General features: G+C 35.8%; 1 protein-coding gene across 1 annotated transcript in view; it reads left to right on the top strand.

Moving 5' to 3' along the window:
• The window catches only part of LOC103917280 (vacuolar protein sorting-associated protein 13B-like), a 297,344-nt gene that overhangs the window by 52,425 nt on the left and 219,963 nt on the right, over nt 1-24,956 (top strand). The window contains exons 4-9 of the mRNA XM_009324398.1: nt 2,147-2,314; nt 3,471-3,652; nt 8,717-8,891; nt 20,771-21,039; nt 23,682-23,777; nt 24,123-24,245. Coding sequence (XP_009322673.1) covers nt 2,147-2,314; nt 3,471-3,652; nt 8,717-8,891; nt 20,771-21,039; nt 23,682-23,777; nt 24,123-24,245 — 1,013 coding nt within the window. The remainder of the gene's footprint in view (nt 1-2,146; nt 2,315-3,470; nt 3,653-8,716; nt 8,892-20,770; nt 21,040-23,681; nt 23,778-24,122; nt 24,246-24,956) is intronic.

The raw sequence follows: 24,956 nt of genomic DNA, 5'->3' as shown, positions 1-24,956 counted from the left end.
ACTGCTGGAAACTATCAGTAGAAGTAGCTTTTTTTTTTCTGCTATGATGCTGGATTTGTAATATTTTTGTTGCTCACAGCAGGAAAATGTAAATTAGATTAACTTTGAAAGACCCTTGAAAGCAAATATTGAAAAAACTTTGGACCTGTGGAGGGACAGCTTCACTTTCTTCAATGAAATTAGTAGCTTGCTTTAAAAGCATAATTAAATTACTGGTTATGATTTTATAATTGGTAGATACATAGTCTGCAAAATTCAGCATAGAATTTTTTTTTTTTTCAATATTTTGCTTTGTGCTGGCTTCTATTTATATACAGGTTGGTTTACACCACTCTAGTGATGAATGTGGGTCTCCTATGTCCCTTAATTATTGAAATAATACGTCTGGTTTTCTGAATTCATATAACCTAAAAATATGTTACCATTTTAAAAAGTCAGTGAGAAAATTCCTAAAAACAAGTTATTCCACATATTTTTCATTAGTTTTTTTAGATTGATAAGCTAAAAAGGTAAATTCAGATTATGTTAGAAATCTGACGGTACTAAGCTGTCAAAATTTTGACTTTCACTGCATTTCTGGATTTCCTGTTTCTGTAGACAATGGTCTACAACATTTTCCAGATTTTGTTTTTATACAATTACAATCCTGTTAAGATGGCAGGAGATGTTAAAATGCTATTTCTGTCCTGTTGGAACTAGCTTTGCTCGAAGGGTGATGTATGCCTAAGAATAGTATAAAATGAAGCAGGCTGAGTTATGATAAGAAACATGATATGTGTTTTATAATTAAGTTTTTAATATCGAAATACTTTTAAAACATAGACATGTACCTGATCAGAATCAAAATATTCTGCTAATGGTAGCTGAAAGCATGTTTTGCATTTAATAAGATAGGTGGTTGGAGGCTTTGAACGCTGAAAAAGGAAAAACGTCTTATATCAACTGTGTAAATTTGCAGTTGTGAAACTCAAGAAAATCACTTATGTAATGGTAAATTGTTCCATATACTCTAAGGTGAAAAGTAATATTTGAGTGTGAAAACGATGAATATCTAGAAAAAGCAGAGTAGAATTGAAGTAGCAACCTGAATCTGCTCCTACGGATTTTACAATGTTTTGATGTTCATTTTAAGTTTTATTTGAATTAAAATTGTTGATGTAAATGAGTCTTATTTAATGCAAGTTTGAAAAAACTACTCTGGAAGCCTGTGGATTTAAACCTGTATCATTAACTGGCTTTTTTTCAGCCTAGTTACATAACTAGACCTCTATAGCACGTATTAAATGTATTTTTAGATAGAATGTGAGTAATGCTATAAATTTTAAAATACAGAAATTTTAAGGCTTGTTTTTTTTCCAGCACAAATGAGTTAGCTCCATAGTTACATTCCATATACATAAAAGACATGAATATGGGTAATATTTAATTTCTTTACCATATCGGTAAAATATGAGTGTTTACCGCATACTGGGAATTCACAGACGAGATCACTTTTCCAATCACATTACGTCTGAAAAAATTTAAATGGATTTCTTCCCAACAGGCCTCAGTGCAGGTGCTTACTATTTGGGTTGTTGACAGAAATTGATTTTGTTATACCTCACAGGGGTCTTACTGAGCATGATGTAGATATATTAGCTTTTAGAATGAAAAAAAAAAAAGTACTAGGCATATTAATGTTTAGTTAACTTTTAAAAAAACTAGGTGAGGGGGCAAATAGGCGTAATATATGCATACTTGAAAAGTAACCTAGCAACTGGTGTTCACTTTTCCAAACCTATTTCTAAGTATCTTTCAAGTAAAAAAGTCACTGTCATTAAAATTCTTTGTCTACACTAATCCGGAGTCTTCCGTTTTCTTACTTAGTTTGAAAGTTGGTTCTTGCCACCAAAAATGAATCTCTTACGCTATATTATATTCCCAGTATTTACAATTTTTTTTCGTATAGTTTATTTCATTTCTGGGATGCTGATTGACTGACTGCACTGAATGTTTTAAGTCCTGTGATTTTTGGATAAATAAAGGACAACGATACTTGGTTTGTTTTGATTTTAAAAAAGACTACAAGTTGGAAATAATGACTTCAGTAATAAATGAATTTGGCATCATGTCTTCCTTATAACTAAGAATTTGTTTTATTTTATAGGTTATGTTCAGAGTTTGATTAGGCGTGTTGTAAACAATGTCAACATTGTGATCAACAATCTCATATTAAAATATGTAGAGGATGATATTGTTCTCTCAGTCAATATCACTTCTGCAGAATGCTATACAGTGGATGAGTTTTGGGATCGAGCGTTTATGGACATCTCTGGTGAGTAGATATTTTTGGTTTTAGGTATCACAGTGGAGGCACTCTTAAATTCATATAGAAATTTGCAAGTCTAATAAAAATGGCTCTTTATGTCAGAAGTAAGATACTTCTGCCTGTTTTAATTTCTTCCCCTTGTCCTTCATTTTGAAAAGTCAATTATAATAATATAGATTGACTCTTAAAGCAACTTGTATGATCACAGATAATTATACAACACGTTTTGTAGTCCTCTCTGCTCATACTTGCCATCCTTCTGTGATTGCATTTCATTTTGTGCTTGCTGCTGGCAGTGAGTGCTTAGGCAGTCTGTTTCTATTTTTGTGAATGAGCAGTAGCATCTTAAAGCGTTGCAATTGTTTGTAATGATCTTAAGATTCTCTAAACAGGCTGGCTAGACAGGTAGTAAAACGTGTTGCACTGTAGTGAGCATGGCATACCAATTGCAAGACGTGTTTCATTTTGCTTCACATTTCAGGAAAAAAAGCCCAACTTTTTGATTTTTATCTTGGTCTTCAGTATCTGAATGTTTCAGTCTTTGAATTACCAACGTTCACCTGTAAGTCTAGGTGTTCTTACTGACATTTGGTAGAGGTGGAATTTGGGCACAGTAAGAGTATTTTAAGATCCCACAGAAGATCTCCGGTAGAATGGGGAATTTAATTAATGGTTTCCTGACCACTGGACCCATTTCTTTGTTCTGGCTAAAGTTATTACAAACTAATACAACAAAATTACAAAATCTGTTTCATGTTAAGATCACTATAATAGCTCTTGTTTGCTTTGGAACGTTCAAAAGAAAACTTTTGGGGAAAATATGCAAGATTCTTTCTGGGAGAATAACGAGAATAATATTTATTTGTTTTATGCTTGCATATGAAGCAATACTCTTATTTTATAAACACATCTAAGGTACAGTGAAGGGATGAAAATTTGAATTGGGTGTAACTAATTTGTCCTCACTTTTTAAGTATTCAGCTGAAAAAGTCTGTAACGCATTAAATTATTCTCTTTAGTCACATAAGCAAGTACTTTGCTGATGATTTAAACAATGACCACACAACTATCTTGTATTGTTTTCTTCTAGATAAGAACATGTATGCATAACTTATTTTTCTTATGCAATATGTTTTCTTAACCTATATACTTCTTTTAAAAGCCACCGATCTGGTACTGAGAAAGATGATCAACTTTTCTGACTGCACAGTATGTCTTGATAAGAGAAATGCTAGTGGTAAAATTGAATTTTACCAGGAACCTCTGCTGTACAAATGTTCCTTCAGGACTCGTCTGCATTTTACTTATGATAATCTCAACTCCAAAATGCCATCTATTATTAAAGTAGGTATCCAAAATGATTTTTTTTTTGCTACTCACTTGTGAAGTTTTGAGGTTTTTCAAAATATACTTAGAAATTCAAATTAAAATGAAAAGCTAATGCTGTTGGTTTTTGCTGAAGGGATTTTTTTGATTGTGTTTTTTTCATATGATGCAATTAGTCTATGTACAGTAACAGCATGTAAGTAAGGAAGTAATGTTCTCTAATCTTTTCTATTTTTCCTGAAGTTTTAAAATAGAAAACATAATAATTGTAAGAGAAAAAAAAGTCTGCAGATAATCTGTTAAAGAAAAAAAAATACTGTATGCTTTAAGGTGCCTTCAATAAGATGGAAAGGATTTTTTACTTACGTGTTATTGTTTCAAATGTAGCTCAAACTCTCGTAAATAACAAGAAACTTCAGTGTATTAACACTGTGTAGTGAACCATGTGAAATGGATTAGCAAGCCAAGCTCAGTTCCTAGTGAGCAGGGGTGCAATATTAGTCGTGGACATCTGACACTAGGTGACGTGTTTACATTTTGCAGTGCAGAAGCAAAACTGCTGAGTTGGTGGAGAGAGTAAACTACCTTTCGCTCCTGCTTTTTTTTTTTTCTGCTCTGAGTAGTCATACATGTAATGTTCATCTTCCCTCCCTCCTTCTCTCAAAGAGTACCAGTGGTGCCCATGTAATTAGTTGAGAACTGTTTTAAATTAAGACACAGACTTTACACCACACTCTTCCCAAATTTTAATAAAAAATAATCTTCAGGTGTATGCATTGCAAAATAGTCAATTTTGAGATAAATTTTGATGGGCATTTCTCAAGAATATAAATTGTCACTCTCTCAGTTGGCATACTGCATTTGTTTGACTCATGATGTGATTCAGGAAGTCCTAAGCTGCTGTGGTTGGGAGTTAATTAGTAATCATGTCCAATTTGACAAATGCCCCTATTTCTTATATGTGCTGTACAGCTGTATGCCTTTGATTACTTTGGACAAATTTGGAGATTTGTGGATATGGTAATAGCCATATGACTATTTATCCAGATAAGAATTGTCACTACATACTGGATACTTGCACGCAAATGTCTGGTAGTACGTACGTTTGCAGAAATTTCATTTTTTTCATATGCATATCTTAATTTAATACTTAGATATATAAAGACTGATTCTGCATATTAGAAAGAAAAGTTGTTTTTTCTTTTTTTGGTTCAGAGTAACTGGTGTAAATTTTGGAAATTTGCTTATTTTGAGTTTTATAAACAAGAAGTTATCTCTTCAATGTTATTAGGACTTCTAACCATGTGCCTTATAACTTCGGAATCTATACAAACTCCAGTGATAATAAGGAATCATCATATGACTGTCTATAGTTTACCAGTTATGGTCTTTATGTTCTGTGGTGACAGTATGATTACTGCATATAGACAGTAAATCTTAATGTTAAAAAGTCTGATTTTTAAATTAGCCAAATAGTTCTGTAAATTTTGGAGAAGTAATCTGTACCTAGCTGAAGTCCTATATGCCAGTTTTGTAGAGCAAAAGTTTATGGACAAATTACAAGTCTCTGACAGCACACTTTAATGGAAATGCTGACACAGTCTTCAGTATATTTAAAAATGATACTGTTGTAAAAATGATGATCATTATATTATTACTTACAATTTTTAGTGGATGCTGGACTAAAATAAAACATACTAGAATGCACTGAGGCGATAGTAATTTAATTGAATTCGTATTAAACTTTTCTGGTTATCTTTGGTGGTCATATATTCCCCTGCTCTTTTTTAAGGCACGTTTCAGTTTGTTCAAAAGTGTCTTTTATATTTTTTTTGTATATACTCTGATTTTTTTTTTTGTTGCACATAGTTTACTTGCCTTTCTCTGTTTCTTTTTTAATTTTTCTCCTTTTTTCCTCTTCTTTTTTCTTCAATCTTTAAACATAAAATACTGTTTATGAAGATAGCCAGAAATGTGCTCAATTAAATAAAAACATGTAAATATATGATGCTAGATTAATATTTAAGTGAATTAATAATTGTTTTTTATGATCCAAAGAAGAATGGTCCAAAGGTAATGATTTTTTTAAATCTTAAATCTTTTCTAGTATTTCACTACCATACTGTTATGCAATGAATAGATCTACAAATCTGTTGACCCTCACAAATTTTACATTTGACAACTTTCTGATTTGTTGTATGCATGGAGATTGTGCACTGTGGATCATCAGCATGCAGTTTTTAAAACAGACTGTCTTTAATATATTTAACTATTGAATGGAAATAGCTGTGTTTTCTTACAATTGAAGTAAAAGGAGCTGTTACTAGTAAATACAACTACTTCATTAATGGAATTAATTCAAGGATGGTTAAAGCTTTTTAAAAGTCTCTGCTGCAAATGAAATTACTGCAGCTGCAGTGCATCTGAAGGGTAGATTACAGAATGCCAGCAGCTTGTGTTCTGGTGGTTTGTTTCCCAGCTAAAGACAAAAGCTGGGATTGAGCAGCACTCAAATCTTTTTCTCCAAATCTGTGAAGGTCTCTATAATGAAAACTTTCATACTCTCTGTTGTTCACTTGGTAAAGCACATCTGTTTTTCAGTCTTGAGTGAAAGTTTCCAAGACTTCCGTGTTTGTAATAGCATATGCTCTTTTGGTTTCTTTGTAGGGGACTAGAATATTTTTATAACCTGTATTAATTTTGACTACTATGTCTATTGCAAAGTTTTGACCAAACTAATGAGTTAAATTTAAGTTGAGACTTCTCAGAGGAGGGCAATTCTTAAGTACTTGGATATGTATTTGTGTGCTTTTTGGGAACACTAAGCTCCTATTTTCAATTTTAGAATGAAAATAGTATACGTGGGGGGAGGTGGCAAAACACACATAAAATGATTAGAGTTTTAAGCTTTGTTGCTTTTCTTGTTGAAATCATCATGGGATGAGACAACCATGAGACAGATGAGCTGATTTGCACTGGGGATGTCAGTCCTGTCTCCCCCTATTTGCAGCAGCAATGACATTTATAGAATCATGGAATAATTTGGGTTGGAAGGGACCTCTAAAGGTCATCTAGTCCAACCCCCCTGCCGTGGGCAGGGACCTCTTCAACTAGATCAGGTTGCTGAGAGCCCCGGCCAACCTGACCTGGAATGTTTCGAGGGATGGGGCATCCACCACCTCTCAAATGTCTTCCTTATATCTAGTCTAAATCTACCCCCCCCTTTAGTTTAAAGCCATTCCTCCTTGTCCTGTCGCAACAGGCCCTGCTAAAAAGTCTGTCCCCATCTTTTTTATAAGCCCCCTTGAAGTACTGATAGGCTGCAATAAGGTCTCCCGGAAGCCTTCTCTTCTCCAGGCTGAACAACCCCAACTCTCTCAGCCTTTCTTCATAGGAGAGGTGTTCCATCCCCCTGATCATTTTCGTGGCCCTCTTCTGGACCCGCGAAAATGATCAGGGGGATGGAACACCTCTCCATTTGTCTGACCTGTCAGTCATCTAAGTCAACTCACTATGTTGACAGAAAGCTAACTGGACAAGAAGAAATAAAAAGTTTTCTGCCGGTTGTTAGTGAGGTGAGTCAACTTACTGAGAGGCAGATGAGTTCCACTGGCAATGTAAGAGCAGGATCATGATGGGACGGTAGTACCATACAATAAGTCCAGGAGAGTAACATAATTTCAATTAAGCCTCTATATAATTATGATCATTGTCTACAGTGCTACCTAGTGTTCCTGTCCTCCACTATGATATATGCCTCTTGTGTGACTTTTAAAAAGGCTTCTGGCAAAATAGTCTTTTTTTTTTTTTTCCTTCCAAATCTTAAGACGGTTATTCGCTCTTTATCCTTCCTGTTGTTCATCTGCGCAGAAAAGATTTATTATTGACAACTTTTAATCAACTGGCCCTGAAAAGCTGGTATTGAAGGATTAACTTCTAATTTCCAAAATGTATCTTAGGATTTTACATGCTGTTTTCTTTCAGAGAATTTTAAATAATAGCAGAATTCTGATACCTAAAAATCTTTTCTCTAGTCTATATAAATGGTTGATACTATGTTGTCGCTCATTCTGTATGACTAAGGCTGTGGCTTTATTAATTTGCTCATATAAATTTATTAATGAAGTCTTATTAGTATATTAGCATATTTTTATACAAATATTTATTTCACTACTGTATTTTTACCAACCCATGGATGTGCAGTACTGTTTACAAAGTCATTTTGAGTTTCTTGAATTGGATTGCATTAAGGCCAACGCTGATGTGTAGTTACTTTCTATTTCCATTTTTTTTTCACCCACAACATTTAGAAACTGGACCTGGAGCTAGAAATATGTCTAATGTTACAGACAGTAATTTTGTTACGATAATTTTATTTTATGCAGCTCTTATTTTAATGAGAGGTAGCTTTCCTATCACGTCTGTTTTTGTCTTTATAGCATGATCACATACTCATAAAAATATTCTGAAGTATTGAATATAACGGCTAAAATATTTAAAGGATAAACTTTCATTGTAGTAATTACAGTCTTTGCAAAGCTTGCTTTCATTTAGAGAAAACTGCTTAATTGCATGTTTGAACTGGAATATCCAGAGAAGCTGGTTTTCTGCACTTCAGTTGGAATTAATCCTTCCCCCCACCCCCATTACTTGTCCTCTTGCAACAATGTTGGGAGTGGGAAAGAATCAATATGAAGGACCTTGTATATTAAAACCAGTATATCTACGATTTCTTTAGCATGCAGAGATTTTTGTGAAACTCTACAATGAAAATAAAAGTTTAATCAGATGCGCTTATGTGACTTACGTTTTAGAAATCTATTCAGCAACAATTGTAAAAAAAAAATAAAAATGCAAAATACATTACATTTGACTTTTCAACCTGAAGATCTCTTGTGTAGCAACCCAAAGAGTGTTTTTGACAGTCATTCTTTGCAGCCCTTTGCTTTCTGTTGTACTGCAGCTATTGTTTTCAGAAATTAGAATGCATATACAAAATGAATATGGAGTTGTATGGTTTTAAAGCTGGCTTTAATGATAGAGCTTTGTTGTTATTTGTTTTTGTTCTCTTTCATGTTATAGGTTCACACATTAGTTGAAAGTTTGAAACTTTCAATCTCTGATCAGCAGCTTCCGATGTTTATACGTATAATGCAACTTGGGATTGCTCTTTATTATGGAGAAATAGGCAACTTCAAAGATGGGGAGAGTGAAGATTTGATTTGCCACACTAAAGATATGTTGGGAAATATCACAGGTAATTACAATCTTTACTTTTTAAAAAGAAATGTTAAAAACATTAATTTCTTTGCTTTTTACAAATATAGATGGCCAAGGTTAGTCATTGCAAAGTATCTCGGCAGTCTGCAATTTGTTAGAGGCATTCATTGTGCTGAGTAAGTATGCAGCGCTCTAACAACATCTTCATGTTATGTTCTGAAAAATATTCTGATGGTCCTGACTAAACTGAGGTTAAACTTTATCCAAAAAGACCATTTTAGGAGTTGTGACACAATAGGGTACTTTGGATTTATCTGTCACTGTATCGTGCAACAAGGTACCTGTCCTTAGGCAACTTTGACTTTTCTCTTTTGTTTAGTTCAAATGTGGCTGCTGCCAGTTTCAAAGTGGTGTGTTTTTCCATCTTTCTTTGAAACTTTTACTGAGAATAGCTATATCAGCATTTGTTCTAAAGAGCAAAGTATACTTTGCACTATGTTTTCAGTAGTTCTGTCCTTTTACATTGTCTGCTCTCCTCTGCTTTTTATTTTCATATAACATGTATTCCCTCTTCTACATGATCATAGTAACTCACTGTGACGTGATCATTTGAGGAGCATTGCACTGATGAGGGGTGAATTCTCTTTACCTTTGTGTGATGGCTTCCCATCTGCTGCTTACCAAATATTGCTGGGGTTATGTCGTGGTTTAACTCAGTCGGCAACTAAGCACCACACAGCCGCTCGCTCACTCCCCCCTACCCGGTGGGATGGGGGAGAGAATTGGAAGAGCACAAGTGAGAAACTCGTGGGTTGAGATAAAAACAGTTTAATAATTGAAATAAAATGATAATAATAATAATATGATAATGATAATAATACACAAAGCAAGTGATGCACAGTACAATTGCTCACCACCCGCCGACCGATGCCCAGCCAGTCCCCGAGCAGCAGCCCCCCCCGGCCAGCTTCCCCCAGTTTATGTACTGAGCATGACGTCACATGGTATGGAATGTCCCTTTGGCCAGTTTGGCTGTGCCCCCTCCCAGCTTCTTGTGCACCTGCAGCCTTCTCAGTTGGTAGAGCATGGGAAGCTGAAAAGTCCTTGGCTAGTGTAAGCATTACCTAGCAACAACTAAAACATCAGTGCCTTATCAACTTTGTTCTCATCCTAAATCCAAAACACAGCACTGTACCAGCTACTAGGAAGGAAATTAACTCTATCCCTGCCGAAACCAGGACAGGTTACAACAGTGATGCATCTTGAGCTGTGAACCTTTCACTCCAGCCTCAATTTTATGTGGCTTTGCTAGGAGCCTACTGACTTTGCTACTGTATTTTTATTTTTTTCTAGTTGTATCATGTCAGGTATTTTGAGTGTTGAGGTTTTATGTTAGGTGAATTGTTAGGAATTTGCAGCAACATAAGAAAGTCATATAGGTGCTTAGTTCATATTAAAATCTAAAGGAAATAAAATTTCTAAGTAGGCACTAGAACTTAAATACTTTCCTGTTTATTCACTTCTGCATAAAATATAAACACAGAACATTCAGGAGTCAAGCAGTCATATTGACTTACGTCATACTATCTTTTTTTAGTGATTTAATCAGGAATGTCATGATCTTGAACATCCAAACTTGAATCTGAAGTTTTTGTAATGTATCAGGCACTAAATAAAAGAGGAGGGGGAGGATGGACTGTCATTCCAAATTCTGAATTTTCTTGTTTTTATGCTTTTCTAGAGCAGAAGTTAATTTACTTGTCAAAATAGGGAACTTCAGAGATTTGTATTTTAATTTTAATCTCCTCAAGACATAAATTTTTGATACCTTTCTAAGGTTGAATTTGGATTTGGGGGAGTAAGAAGAGATATTTACCACACAACCAAGAGCATGATAACTTCTAGAAAATTCTTAGAATTATATGTGAAGGTGATGTGGCACTCTTAAGCTATGCTTATGTTTATGGTATTACAACAGTTTGAAACTTCATGTAAACTATTAAATGAATTAATTTTGTTCTGTTTAAGAAATATACAATTTTAACTTACATAAGTTTATAAATTTTTTTTTATCCTGTGTTGCTGTCTTCTCTGGTTTCAGAGAAATAAATACATTATTGGAAAAATTACAGCAATGGAAATTTTTTTGCCAAGATATAGCCTTCAATGTTGGTTGGCACAGGTAACCATTTCACTGTCATGCCAGTTGTAGAATTCTCTGTCATGTTCCTGCTATGTGGAACTGAGCAAATAAAGAAGATGTCTGTAAATAGTTCTCTTGTATTTTCTCTAAAGTTCAAATAGTTTTCTGCACTATTTCAACTATTTACCTTACAAGAAACATGGAGTTTGTTACACAAGACAGTGTAGTACTTAATTAATTAGAAGTACTTAATTAATATTCTGAAAATATTAACTTAAGTTTCTCCTGAGACTTAAAAAGCATACAGTTTTTAGAAAAATCATTAGTGTGTATTTTAAGAACTCCTTGCATCTAAGCAATGTTTTAATTGTACTATTTGCAGGAGAAAGGGTGAAGAACTTTTCTGTGAAGAGTTGCATTACCCTTACTTTCAGACAGAGGGTTCTCTTTGTACCATGAGTATGTTTCTTTCGTTCCCATCATAGTTCACCCAAATTTGGCCAAGTTTTCCTGCTGTAGAGAATTATGATGTATTTAGAGTTGCTGGAACTTTGTATCTGGATTCCTGGAGCTACGAAGGCGAGTAGGACCATTTGAATATAAGACATTGAAAGAATAGAGAAATCGTATGAGTTAATATGAGAACAGCTGGGACTGGTAAGCATTGAGTTTCAGATGAAAAGATCTAAGGATTGGAGACAAAGACTAGCTGGGTAATGAGAAGACTGGGATGAACAGCTGTAACTGGAGGACGACGGAAGTCGGATAGGAGAGATATGCAGGTTTTGTTTGTTTGGCTTCTTTTGGTTAGGGTGTGAGATGGGTGGTGAAACAGAAATACAGTTTAAGCGAAGATTAAGGTTAAAACAAAAGGCTTCTACCTACAAGTACTGAAGTCTTTTCTGCATCTAGAATGGAATTTGAGATTCTTATGTCCAAATACGAGTAAAATCTTTGGTAATGTGTCTCTTGTCATCCTTATTTCTAATGTATGTCCTCAGGAAGGTTGAATTGCAATTGCTATCTGTAAATCTCATTTGCATTCTTTTTCTGAACAGTTGTGAATGTGACTTCCTAGTTTTTCATAAAAAAGAAATAATATCAGGTAACTTCACACTGATGTACACAAGAGTTGTCAGAAATTAGACTAAGGTTGCAATGACAAGGACTACCAAGGACGGAATCTGTAATTTCGTATGCAATTTTTGTTCAACTACATTGTGCTCAAACATTGTCATTGTACTTAATTATATGATCATATCTATTTGACAGAAGTATCTCCTTCAGAACACAAAACAGATGGCAATTGTTGGGTGGCCGAGCCAGAGCTGTAGAAACAGTTCTAGAAGTCCATTTCTATCTTCACTGCAAAATATTTTGCCACTTACAGGCTAAAACTGTTACCAACTGTTTTCCTTCATACCATTTATGCTTGTTTCCTGCATAGAGTTTAGTATATATGTAGGCACACATACACACTCGTGTGCACATGCACGTGCACACACATAAATAAAACTTTTAAATATCTCATTATTTTTTTCCTCTCGTTCAGTGCAGTTAAGCAGGAGTGCCAAATTGGCATTAACCAGGTTACCCATACCATCAGTTTGTGAGTTTACTTTTTTTTTCTTCTGACTTCATATTATATCTGTGTCTGAGAAGGAAAAAAAACCCCGCTTTCTTAGCACTTCATGGTGCATTTGTCATCCAGATTTCCAACCACAGATTTGAACTTTTCTGAAGAAACTTCGAATGTGCTACTATTTTCAGAAAAAAAATATGTAATCAAGTACAATAATAAATGACATGTATTATCTGCCGAGCTCTATTAGCCACATTTTTTTTCCCAAGAGTAACGCTTCATGAAATCCAAGACTAATTCCACTGGAATTGAGCCTAAATTCTTTACAGTTTAATAATGTACAGACCTCCTTTATAGATTATATTTTTATAAGTCTTTGAAAGGGTTCTGAAGATTCATTAAACAGTTTAACCCAGTATTTATTAGTAAGCAGTCCCCAGCCTTTCAGCTTAAAGAATTTACTGGGTTCAGTTATCACTAATTCATAGTCTTTTGGATGGAACTTATTATGTCGTTGTTGATGTAATAAAATCAGTCACCTATCTATGTCTAAGAATATTCCAGCAGCAGTTTGTTCTTGTACACCCAAACCAAGACCTTGAGATTTGGCAGCAGGGTAGCCTGCGTCATGAACATAGATTTTGCTGCCTGAGTAAAGTCTGCTCAAATTCTGTTAAGCTGAAAGCATTCAAAATACACAGGTAAAATTACAGGTCAGAAATACAGGTAGAAACTTGATTTAGTTTGGTATGGAAATTCCCTTAGTACTGCATGTCTACTGGACCATGCTCCTGCTCAGGGCTGGACAGGGCTTTTGCTTCTGGGGGGTTGAGGGCTGCCTGAATTGTGGGCTTGGATGTCTGACTGTACTGGTAGTGCGAAGGAGGAAATGGATGTATTTCAGTGCAGAGAGATACAAAAGTGAGAGGGTTTGGACAAGAGCCTATGGTAGAAGCAGCAGTTGTAGTTGTGGTGGGCTGGGACTTGAGAATAAGCTTTTGGTTTGTGGTGGAAAAAATTGGCTAATGTAACTAGAAATGAAAACAATTTAGGCATGAAAGAGGACAAGAAGCCAGCATGCGAGGGAGAGCTGGAATTTAGTTGGATGGAGTTGCTGAGGTTGATGATCTAAGGCTGAAATACTAGAGCTGGTTAAGTAAAGAATGATCTGAGAGGTTTGAAGAACAGAAAAAGCTCAAGCAGAGGAGGCCTGGCACTTGCTGGGCAAAGAAATACAAACAGTGGACTAAAAATCAGAAGTTACATGGCTGAGGGAGGGGTGCAGGGCAGGCGGGCAGACAGCTGAGATGGGTCTGCAGGATGATGTTAGGAGATGCTGAGCAAGAAGTTTGGGACAGATGTGGGAAGCTGGAATCATGAGCAGTATGAGCTACAGAGTTTCTGAGAGTGGTTTTAACAGTTCCTGGTGCTGCCTCTTCTGAATGATTGCCTTCAGATTCTGTATTATGAAAGCTTTGTGGTTTTTTTTCTTTCATGAAATAAAATCCATGACAGGTGTGATTCCAGCATATGAAGCGTGTTTCCCAGGTGTAAAATGGCAATAATAGCAGTACCTTTCCATCCCAAAGGAATATTGTGAAATTTTCTAATATTTGTAAAGCACACTGACCCTGTCGTGATCTTTACTCTGAAAAAACTAAATGAAAATAAAGAAGGCCTTTGTGAATGCAAGTAGTTAACACTTTTACAACACTAAACAGAATAAAACGTTGCATAGATCCTATAAAAATCAAATTTTTAATGGGCTGAAGTGCTCCTTATTGAAAACTTGGTGGTAAGAACAGTAGCGTGGGGAATTTTTTGGGATACCAATGGAACAAAAAGCAGATCAAGAGAATGAGTTTAATATATTGCCAGCTTTGGGCTGAATATGAGATTTGACTTGACTGAGAAAACCAGGTGCAAATAACTTGTGACAACAAGAAATTCAGGTGAGCATTAGTTGTTGGAGAAGGAATTGACTCTGCAATATTCTATTAGGATAAAAATGGGAGAACTGAAATAGATTTATTTATCCGTACTTGACTGAGGAAAAGCAGCTGTGCACTGTGTTAAAGAGTTTGGGTAGAGGAGAGTTATTCCTAAACAGTGGAGAAAACGATCCCCAGTTTGACTGAAATGATGTCAGGGTAAAAGGTTGTGTGTGCCAAATTACTTTTATGTGTATTTTTTCTTGTCCCTGCCCTTTTTGTCTGTCTTCTCTTGAGGGTTAAAGAGATGGAGATATACATACAGTCTTTGTACTGGGGTACGTAATATTGTTTCAGCTCTTCATGTTTTCATGTGTTTTGTGGGGTAAATGACGTGCGCAAGTAAACCCCACAGTTGGTTTTGTTTTTTTTTTTTTCTTTCTTTCTTTCTTTCTCCCCTCCAGTCATCTCCCTCCATTATTGGAGCTTCTTCCTTGCCTATATACTTTAGTATCCTCCCAGGGAACAGCAGGTATACTTGCAATTCATAGTGCAACACACTGTAAAGATGGAGCGTAGACAGACAACTGCAGAACGGGGCTTCTGGGGTCAGTGCATTGTGCAGCAGTTGTCTAACAGCCAGTGTGACAGTGAGTAACTTTGTTGAAGGCATTCATAATAGTGCATTGTAACTGGTTGCTGAGATCCCATATGCTGAGGATGGGTATTGAGCTCATTGTATGGAGATGGCCAGATTTCATTAATTTGGAATACATGTTTAGGCACATAGAATTGCTTACATCTGTTAACATCAGTTAAATGAGCAGCAGTTAAAATGAGTAGCAAATTAAAAAAAATGAGTAAAGATTAAATCTTCCCAAATTGTAAAGTTCCCAGGTTGGGGAGATTAAATTTGTTTATATTAAATATTTTTATTCTTTTAGGAACTATGACCTTTTTGTGGAGAACTAGATTTTTATGAATGCCTTTTAATCATCTATTTTATATTGTCTTGCCACTTTTCTTCTTGAAAAACATTGGTACTACTTCTTAAGTAGAGACCCCCAAAAATCTGATCAAATCTTTGAAAGGCATGAGTCACAGGTTGACCTTTTGTTTTTACTTATTACATAAAAGCTTAAATATCAGGTCAGTTTTTCTGCTGCTGATTTTAAAAGTGGCTTAATGCAGATGGCAGAATGTAAGCAATTTTTTTTTTTTACTGCTTCCAGTGAGCAGAGTGAATTTCCAATTGATCCGCTTGAACTTGCATGTGGGATATGAAACAAAAACACTTTTTGGATTGGTATTGTCAGACTACTAACACCTTCCTCTCCCTATTGGGTATCTGCACTTACATACCACTTTGAGATTAGTAGTCCTGTGATTTGTACCCAACCCAGAGGCATTTGCCCTTTTGGTGTAATATTTCACATTATCTAGTCTCCTTTGCCATTAAAATAGAAAATAGATCTCCTACCTCTTGTCCTGGTTCTGTTGTTTTATAATCACTGCCACTTGTTTTGTAGCTCACCCTTAACTAACTCATACATCTGCTCCTAATTTTATTGAGGTTGGGATATTGTTTAAATAATTGGAATTTTGAAATAATTGATTAGTAACCTGAAGTCATATCATGGGGAGCACTTTAGAATAATTATTGGTGTTATTTCAGCACTTCAGAATTGTTGTGGCATCATTCTTTATTTGGAATTTTCTTAACAAATTTAGAAGGTGATTCTTTCCCTCCTTATCCATCAGTTCTTCACTAGGGTAGTTTCAATTTACAGTAAGACAAGACAGGTAGACTAGGAGTAGAAGCTTGGGGAAGTTTGTTTAATAGATGGAAGTACATACCATGAAAAAGCGGATTCTCTACAGTTGAACCTCAAGCTTTTGTATGTTACAGTCACATTCCATATCCAGTAGACTGTGCAACTCAGCAGTAAAAGGGAGTTATGATTTCTTCCCTTGATTTACATTTGTCTGTAAGGTGGGAGCATATTCTGGTCTAGCTGGATCCAGAGGTTTGAGTTTAAGGAAGATGTTCTTGATGCAGAAATAAGAAGAAACCTTTAAGTCTTACTATTTTGCAGTACTGATTCCTGGCTACACAAATCACTGTAGTGGGTTGTCTTGGACAAAATAAGTGTGATACTTCTTGAATGTGTAGAAGTACTGTCACTTGAGCGTGCGACTGTTGTAATATTGTATTCATGCTACAATTATGATGGCATCAGATTTTCAACTAGAAAGTGTTGGGGGTACATTTGCTTTTAAAAGGAGATGCGGAATACTTTTCAGACTAGAGCTTGGTACATAGGATTTTAGTTTCTGCTGGTGTTGGTATCATTTCCAGTTATGTGCAATCTCCTTCATCGATATTGCTGTGCTTGTGTAATGCATGTGTAATAGATTATGAGCCACTGTTTTTTAGTATGTACTGTGAAGTAAAAATAGTTAAACATCAAAAATCTAAGCTACTAGCATAGTAAATATTATGAGTTGTCTTGTGACAGTCAATTTATTGTCTTTCTCTGGTATAGATCCAAAATTAACATCCAGAATGAACGGAATAAAATTCAGTTTGGCAACACAGCCACTGAATAGTATAAACATATTGGGGGGAACTTTTACAAACATCGAACTTGGTTTTTTTCTGTACATTAGTCATTTCTGTGCATTCCTTATGTAATAAATACATGTGAAGGAAAGTCATACAGAGAATATTTATTACTCTGAAAGCATGTGTGTTATTATATTTGAGATTCTCCAAGGACAGTTCATGCTGCAAGGACAAATTTAAGGGCTATTGCATTCTCAAGGTCAGCACCAAAACTTGTTATCAGCCAGATAACTCTTGTTCCTTGCAAATTTCTTTTTTTTTTTTACATGATTTATTCCATAATTATTCATAATTAATAATAGTATTGTCTTAGCTGTGAGTTTGCAGTAGCTTCTTTAGCTTATAGTGGGTAAAATATGGATGAGGAAATGAATTTAAATATCTACATTATTTACTGATACAAGAATGAACATCTACAGCTGTGTTCTTGAAGTAGTTACCAAGTTTCATTTATGCAGTTTCATGGTTGATTCAACCAGATGAAAATTTATGCTATTGCCAGCAGGGATGGTGATGCATTCCCTCCCTCTTCCCCAAGTGCCAGCACTTGTATTTATGTAGCCACAGGCTAAGCTGGATCAGCCTTACCTGGCTGAAAACGAATACAGGCAGAAATATAAATAGACGCAAAGAGTAATTTTCTACTGAGTTAGTTCCAGACTTACGGTGAGATACCAGTTTCCAGACTCTTAGAGATAGGTATCTCAAACCCTATAAAAGAAAGGAGAGTGAATTTCTGAAGATCGAACTTGATTTGAACATGGAAACAGTGAGATGCAGTCATACTGCGCAAATTTCTTTTATATTACAAATTTATATTACAAAGGCTCTGCAGAGGGACCTGGACAGGCTGGATCGATGGGCCGAGGCCAACTGTATGAGATTCAACAAGGCCAAGTGCCGGGTCCTGCACTTCGGCCACAACAACCCCATGCAGTGCTACAGGCTTGGGGAAGAGTGGCTGGAAAGCTGCCTGGTGGAAAAGGACCTGGGGGTGTTGGCCGACAGCCGGCTGAACATGAGCCGGCAGTGTGCCCAGGTGGCCAAGAAGGCCAATGGCATCCTGGCCTGTGTCAGAAATAGTGTGGCCAGCAGGAGTAGGGAAGTGATCGTGCCCCTGTACTCGGCACTGGTGAGGCCACACCTCGAATACTGTGTTCAGTTTTGGGCCCCTCACTACAAGAAGGACGTTGAGGTGCTGGAGCATGTCCAGAGAAGGGCAATGAGGCTGGTGAAGGGTCTGGAGAACAAGTCTTATGAGGAGCAGCTGAGGGAACTGGGGTTGTTTAGCCTGGAGAAAAGGAGGCTGAGGGGAGACCTCATCGCTCTCTACAACTACCTGAAAGGAGGTTGTAGCGAGGTGGGTGTTGGTCTCTTCTCCCAAGTAACTGGCAATAGGACGAGAGGAAATGGCCTCAAGTTGCGCCAGGGGAGGTTTAAATTGGACGTGAGGAAAAATGTCTTTACTGAAGGAGTGGTTAAACATTGGAACAGGCTGCCCAGGGAAGTGGTTGAGTCACCATCCCTGGAAGTATTTAAAAGACATGTAGATGCAGCGCTTAGGGCCATGGTTTAGTGGGCATGGTGGTGTTGGGTTGACGGTTGGACTCAATGAAGTTAGAGGTCTTTTCCAACCTTAATGATTCTATGATTCTCTATAAAATGTATTTCTTAACTGGAATCACTGCCCTACACTATGAAGCAAGATTGTTCCAGTGTGATCTCAGCTATGGGTAGCTAGAAAGAGTGGATTTAGAAATGTGAGGAGTAGGAGCATTTTGTCCTTTAACAAACTCATGTATGTAAAACATAGGGGTTTCATCATTATATTTCACTATCCTATACGTTTGCAGTTGGTGCAGTGGTTAGCGTAGTTAGTTAAAACCAAAGAGGCTTTGTGTTTCCAAAGTACATACTCCCCTTCATGCATTACTTGTTAGAAAGGAATTTACATTATATTTATGCTTTGAAGTGTTTAGAGGATGTTGTGGGTTGCTTACTAGGCTGATGTGCCTTTGTTCGAATGTTTGACTGTTGATTACATAATGGTTGTAGTAGTTTTAATTTAGTGATAGAAGGTAGGTGTAGCTTCCTCTTCTTCTGTCTTCTGTTTCACAGTGTATAGATATCACCATTTTAGTCTAGCTGCTGTTCTCTCTTATTTTAATGGCTTCCAAAATATTAATTAATATTATAAACCAAGCTATTATTTGGCATCTTTTACTGTTGTCTCTGTGTCTACACATACTGCAGCAAAAAGGTATGCTAAACCATGGCTGAATTTTATGGCTTTGTAGACCAAATGTTATGCATGACCCAGGTCCTACACCTCCAGAGTTTTTTCTCTTTTGGCAGACCTTCCACCATTTCCTCTGTGCTTGCCAACAACAGTCTAGGCTAAACTACTCAAGTCATGCTCCATATCAATTCTTTTTCCTTCTATATCTGACAGTTCTGCCTCTTGGCCATTTCCAAGACTTTATGTGCACCTCTTCTGTATTTCCGGTGTTTCAAGATTTACATTGGGATTGAAATCTGATCTCTGATGCTGTTTTGTAAAGAGAGTGGAAAGAAAGCTTGCATTGCCCTTGTGGGAGGAGGTGTCCTCGCTTCCAAGCATGTGCAGAGAATTCTCATGAGTGTTTTTCCTTATGCTTTCTCCCATCGTGCAAGTGCATAAATAATTAGACTAAAACACTAAAGACTAATTAGACTAAAGAGTAAAAGCTCTAAAACTTGTTAAGAGTGGGTCCTCTGAGTTTAAAAATAAGTAAATAGAAATGGATTATGCCTACTTCCATTCTCAGTTAAATAATACATTCAGTATTGTTCCCCCATAGGAACAGTTCTGCATCCTGTACCACCTATGGTAATTCTGAAGCAGTTAATACCCCTCGGGAGTCCTATAAGAGTGGTGATGAAGCCAGACAGGCTAAGCTAATTGTGCTGTTTGTACATGCACAGTGTTACCCATTTGGATCATGAATCTTAGACTTGTATCTTTGGGGAAATCCTTTTTTTGTTCTGTATGCTATCTCTAATATTTTTTTCACAGAAGGCCAACATTTGGTTTTTTGGCTCACAGGTGACATACCAGCTTTTTTGAGTGTAGATAAACGTGTATCTTTGAATAATTGAAAAGCTGACTTCTACACAAAGGAGGTTTTCAACCTTAATTTTTGGATCTGTGTTGTGTTTACGTTTTCCTTATTATGGCTTTTGCCATAGAAGTCCTTTTTTATTTCATTTCAAAATTGAAAACTACAAGATTGTAATATATCCTTATTTAGTAGGGCTTAATTTGGAACTTCAGAAGAGTTTAATGGAAGAAGTCTTGAAAGTGTGTGGTATAGATGACAAATTCTGGTCTCGCTGCAAATGTATGATAATAAAACTATTGCAAAGATCCTTAATATTTTTTGAAGGAAAATGTTAATGAATCAAACAAGTGTTAAGAAACTTACATTCAGAAATTTAAAATTTCTATTTATTTTTCATCATTATAAACCAAATATCAGTGAATGATATGTGGAATATTGTCCTAGATAAATCTCACATGCTATAATGTTGAGTATAATAAATTAATTTTCAAGCATGGTTGATTTGAAATTTGACTTAGTTTTTGTTTTAAAAGGTGCAGAAGATGAAACAAGCTCAGTAATGCAATATCCAACACAGTATATTAATCAAGATCCTTATTTGCACCAAGATGATGACCAGCAACAAGGATGGGTTTCTTGGGCTTGGTCTTTTGTTCCTGCTATTGTGAGTTACGATGATGAAGAGAATGATTCTAGTGGAATTGATGATGGAACAACGCTACATCAGCAGAAATCTCAATCCCTCAAGGATCCTATTATTTCAATTGGGTTTTACTGTACAAAGGCAACAGTGACTTTTAAGGTAAGTATTTCTGTGTCATGTAGGATTTATTTGGCTTGTTGAGAAAATGTGTAAAGATTGAGTGCTTGTCTACTGTTTGATTCGAGACAGGGAATATTACATTAATGAATAACAAAAAATGTGAATGTTGAAAGTTCCTCTCGCATCATAATGTATTGTTAATTGCAATGTGTGGTGGTTTTGCTATTTGAGGTAGAATTTGAGTACAAACATTTTAATTTTAAATAGAAACCACTTGATTTACTTAAATTAAGGTTTTTTGATGGGAGAAAAAGCTTAAAAGGCTTTCCATGAATGTTTATTGCAGTATTCTATGCATCTATTGTTTATATAAATATACTTCTTTATAAAAAAGCTTTAGCTTCATATAGCTTGTGAATTGGAGGAATATTTTTTATTTTTTAAACTATAATATGTGCAAATATGAATTTAAATTGATAACGTTGAAATTATTTTCCATGGGTTGGAATTGAATTAAAGAAACAAAGGATAAATTACACATATACTCTTACATATGTAGAGAAAGATTTGAGTATTTTCTGTAAACAAATCTCAGAGTAGTTGCTTGGCTTCTCTCTACTCGTTTTGTAAACTGCAGAAGGGAATATGGAGAGTCTGAATAAGATATTGAGATGTACTGACAGAAATTGAAAATTAAGGTTCTGAATTAGCAAAATACTTTTTACATGTGCCAAACTATATGCAAGCAATTCTATGTGCATAACTATAATAGTAAGTGGCTCTTGGTTTTACAATTAAACCAATATTAAATCAAGGGCAGAACTCCTCAGAACAGGGAATAATACTATTTCTATGAGCAGCAGAATAACTAAGGTTGATTTTTATGACTTTGAGCCTTTCAGATGAACTGCAGTACTTTCATAAACCTCATATAATGTTTATGTGCCTGATTATATACTCAATACTATCAGCAATCCCTGTCCCTTTTCTGCCCGTTTGGCTTGTCATCTGTGCACAAGAGTGTTTTGAGTGGCTTCATGGCTACTTTCTCTTAGCTATTTTCATTTGGTGGCATAGCAGAGCATTTAGCTGCTCAGCAACTGTCAGAAAGGATGAGATGAGTGACTTTGGGAGCTGCAGGCATTCTGTGGGGAGGTTAATGTTTTAAGCCTCCAGTCTCCTGGCAAATCTGGTTGCAAAATTTGAGGACATAAAGTGTCAACTGACATTCAGTCATGTTCTTTTGTGTCAATCTGCTTCAGTCTTCATTTAAAAAAAAAAAAAAAAAAGGCTAAAAATAAATAATGGAAAATCTTTTCTTCCTCCTTTAATTATATCCCTGGCATACTGCTTAAAAAAAAATGAAAACCAATCAAAACTCAAATTTCTCATTTATCATGGCTCAGCATCTTCTTTCTTTTGCACTTTGTCATACAGTAGTAATTTTGTGCGCTCTTTCCTTACGTGAGAAAACTCATTAAAAATAATATGAACTTCTTTTTTGAGCAAGATTTGCTGGATTGGGCTTTCCTAATGTTTCATTGGGAAGCTTACACATTTTATATTAGGAAGTGATAAAACTTACTTAAAATGTAACATCTTACATTCTATAAATTTTAAATGTGAAGTGATGTATGATACTAATATGGTGACAGTTACGAGGAAAACAGAATTCATTGTTCTGCTTGCATGCAAAGAATGTATGGAATTAATTTGTGGTTCATATTTTGGTTAAAAAATAAGGTCAAGTTTCTGCATTAGCATTCTGAACAGTTGATATCATTCCAGCTAAAAATCATGCTAAATTAAATGTAGCATTTTCTAATAATGGTGAAAATGATTCTTGTAATGTCTGAGTTCTTTTAATCAATTAATTGCTTTTCCTCTACAATAATTGCACACAGCTGAAGGGTGATCAGTGATTTTTTTAAATCCAATTTTCTTGGACATTTGGGTTACAAAATTTTAATTTATAACAACATCCATGTGTATCTACTCTTGAAAGTAATGAGAGCTTGTGGAAATTTTTATATAAAAATTAGAATTTGAACTATTTAAACTGTTCAACATAACTATTTTTTTTAATGCAAAACATAACACCTTCATTATTTTGTGCTTCTTTTTTCCTTTTTCTTAGCTGCGGGTTATATGCTTTTTAACCTGAGTGCATGTGTTTTGCCACTTTAAGTTTTTATATAAAAATCATGCAAGAAATATAAATGCATGTTTCTCTCAATTGCCATGACAAGAAACAAAAATGAGTATGGTTGTAATCAAAATGTTTCCTTAATGTTATCATGCTGTTTAATTATTTGCTGGGAAGAATAAATAATGTATTTACGGATTTTTACAGCAATTTATAAGCTAATTTGATACTATGTTAATAATGCAGCTGTGTATCTGCTTCATCTTTTCACATAGTGTCTCTTTAGATAAGCAAACTAAAAATACTATAGTGGATTTAAAACTTTCTGTTATGGCATACTTCAACCAGAAGTTGAATATGAGAAGTTCTAATATGGATAATGTGTTACAGCTGTTGAACTGCACCTGTTTCCTGCTTGTTAATAAATTTTAGCCCATAATTTAATTTGTCTTCATCAGTTCTGTATATTAACGACATTACTGCTGTTTAATACTAATATTGACTTATATAAGGTGTTTATCCTATTGTTTCATAGCTCACTGAAATGCAAGCTGAAAGTAGTTATTACAGTCCTCAGAAAGTAAAATCCAAAGAAGTTATATGCTGGGAACAAGAAGGAACCACAGTTGAGGTAATTTTCCACTGACAGGTTTTTTTTTTTTTGGTTCATTATAAATACTGTAGTAAATAGTTACTAATAAAATGTTTTGAAATTATTTCATTACTGGTTGTTCATATTCTTTTATATTGGATGTGTTTATTGTAATAATGCCGTAGATAGAAATTCTCTAAATTTCTAGTGCTATAGTGATCGGACTCTAAAGTAATCCCTTCCTTCCAAGTGCACTGTTTGATTAACTTGCTGTTTATTAAAGCTCTAAATATATAAATCTAAACATATTTTGGTTCACTTTTCTCCATCTTTCTATTTCTCACGGAGTAGAATTCTTCAAAATATCACTTTTTTCCTCACTAGGTCCTTATGAAAGGTGAACTTTTCTTTGATTGCCAAATAGGTTTTGTTGGTTGCCAAGCTATGTGCCTTAAAGGAATTATGGGAATTAAAGACTTTGAAGAGAACATGAATAGGAGTGATGAAGTGAGTATATTGAAATATCAGTTGACTTGCTAAATAAGCAATTCTGGTATGCTTTATAATCATCATAGAATCATAGAATAGTTTGGGTTGGAGGGGACCTCTAAAGGTCATCTAGTCCAACCCCCCTGCCGTGGGCAGGGACATCTTCAACTAGATCAGGTTGCTCAGAGCCCCGTCCAACCTGACCTTGAATGTTTCCAGGGATGGGGCATCCACCACCTCTCTGGGCAACCTGTGCCAGTGTTTCACCACCCTCAGCATAAAAAATTTCTTCCTTATATCTATAGTCTGAATCTACCCTCTTTAGTTTAAAGCCATTCCCCCTTGTTCTGTCGCAACAGGCCCTGCTAAAAAGTCTGTCCCCATCTTTCTTACAAGCCCCCTTGAAGTACTGAAAGGCTGCAATAAGGTCTCCCCGAAGCCTTGTCTTCTCTAGGCAGAACAACCCCAACTCTCTCAACCTTTCTTCATAGGAGAGCTGTTCCATCCCCCTGATAATTTTCGTGGCCCTCTTCTGGACCCGCTCCAACAGGTCCATGTCTTTTCTTGTGCTGAGGGGTCCAGAGCTGGACGCAGTACTCCAGGTGGGGTCTCCCCAGAGCAGAGTAGAGGGGCAGAATCCCCTCCCTCAACCTGCTGGCCACGCTTCTTTTGATGCAGCCCAGGATACGACTGGCCTTCTGGGCTGCGAGCTCACATTGCTGGCTCATG

The sequence above is a fragment of the Pygoscelis adeliae genome, unplaced genomic scaffold, assembly GCF_000699105.1.
Source record: "Pygoscelis adeliae isolate BGI_AS28 unplaced genomic scaffold, ASM69910v1 Scaffold145, whole genome shotgun sequence".
Classification (NCBI taxonomy): Eukaryota; Metazoa; Chordata; class Aves; order Sphenisciformes; family Spheniscidae; genus Pygoscelis; species Pygoscelis adeliae.
This window is presented reverse-complemented; position numbering and strand designations above follow the sequence as displayed.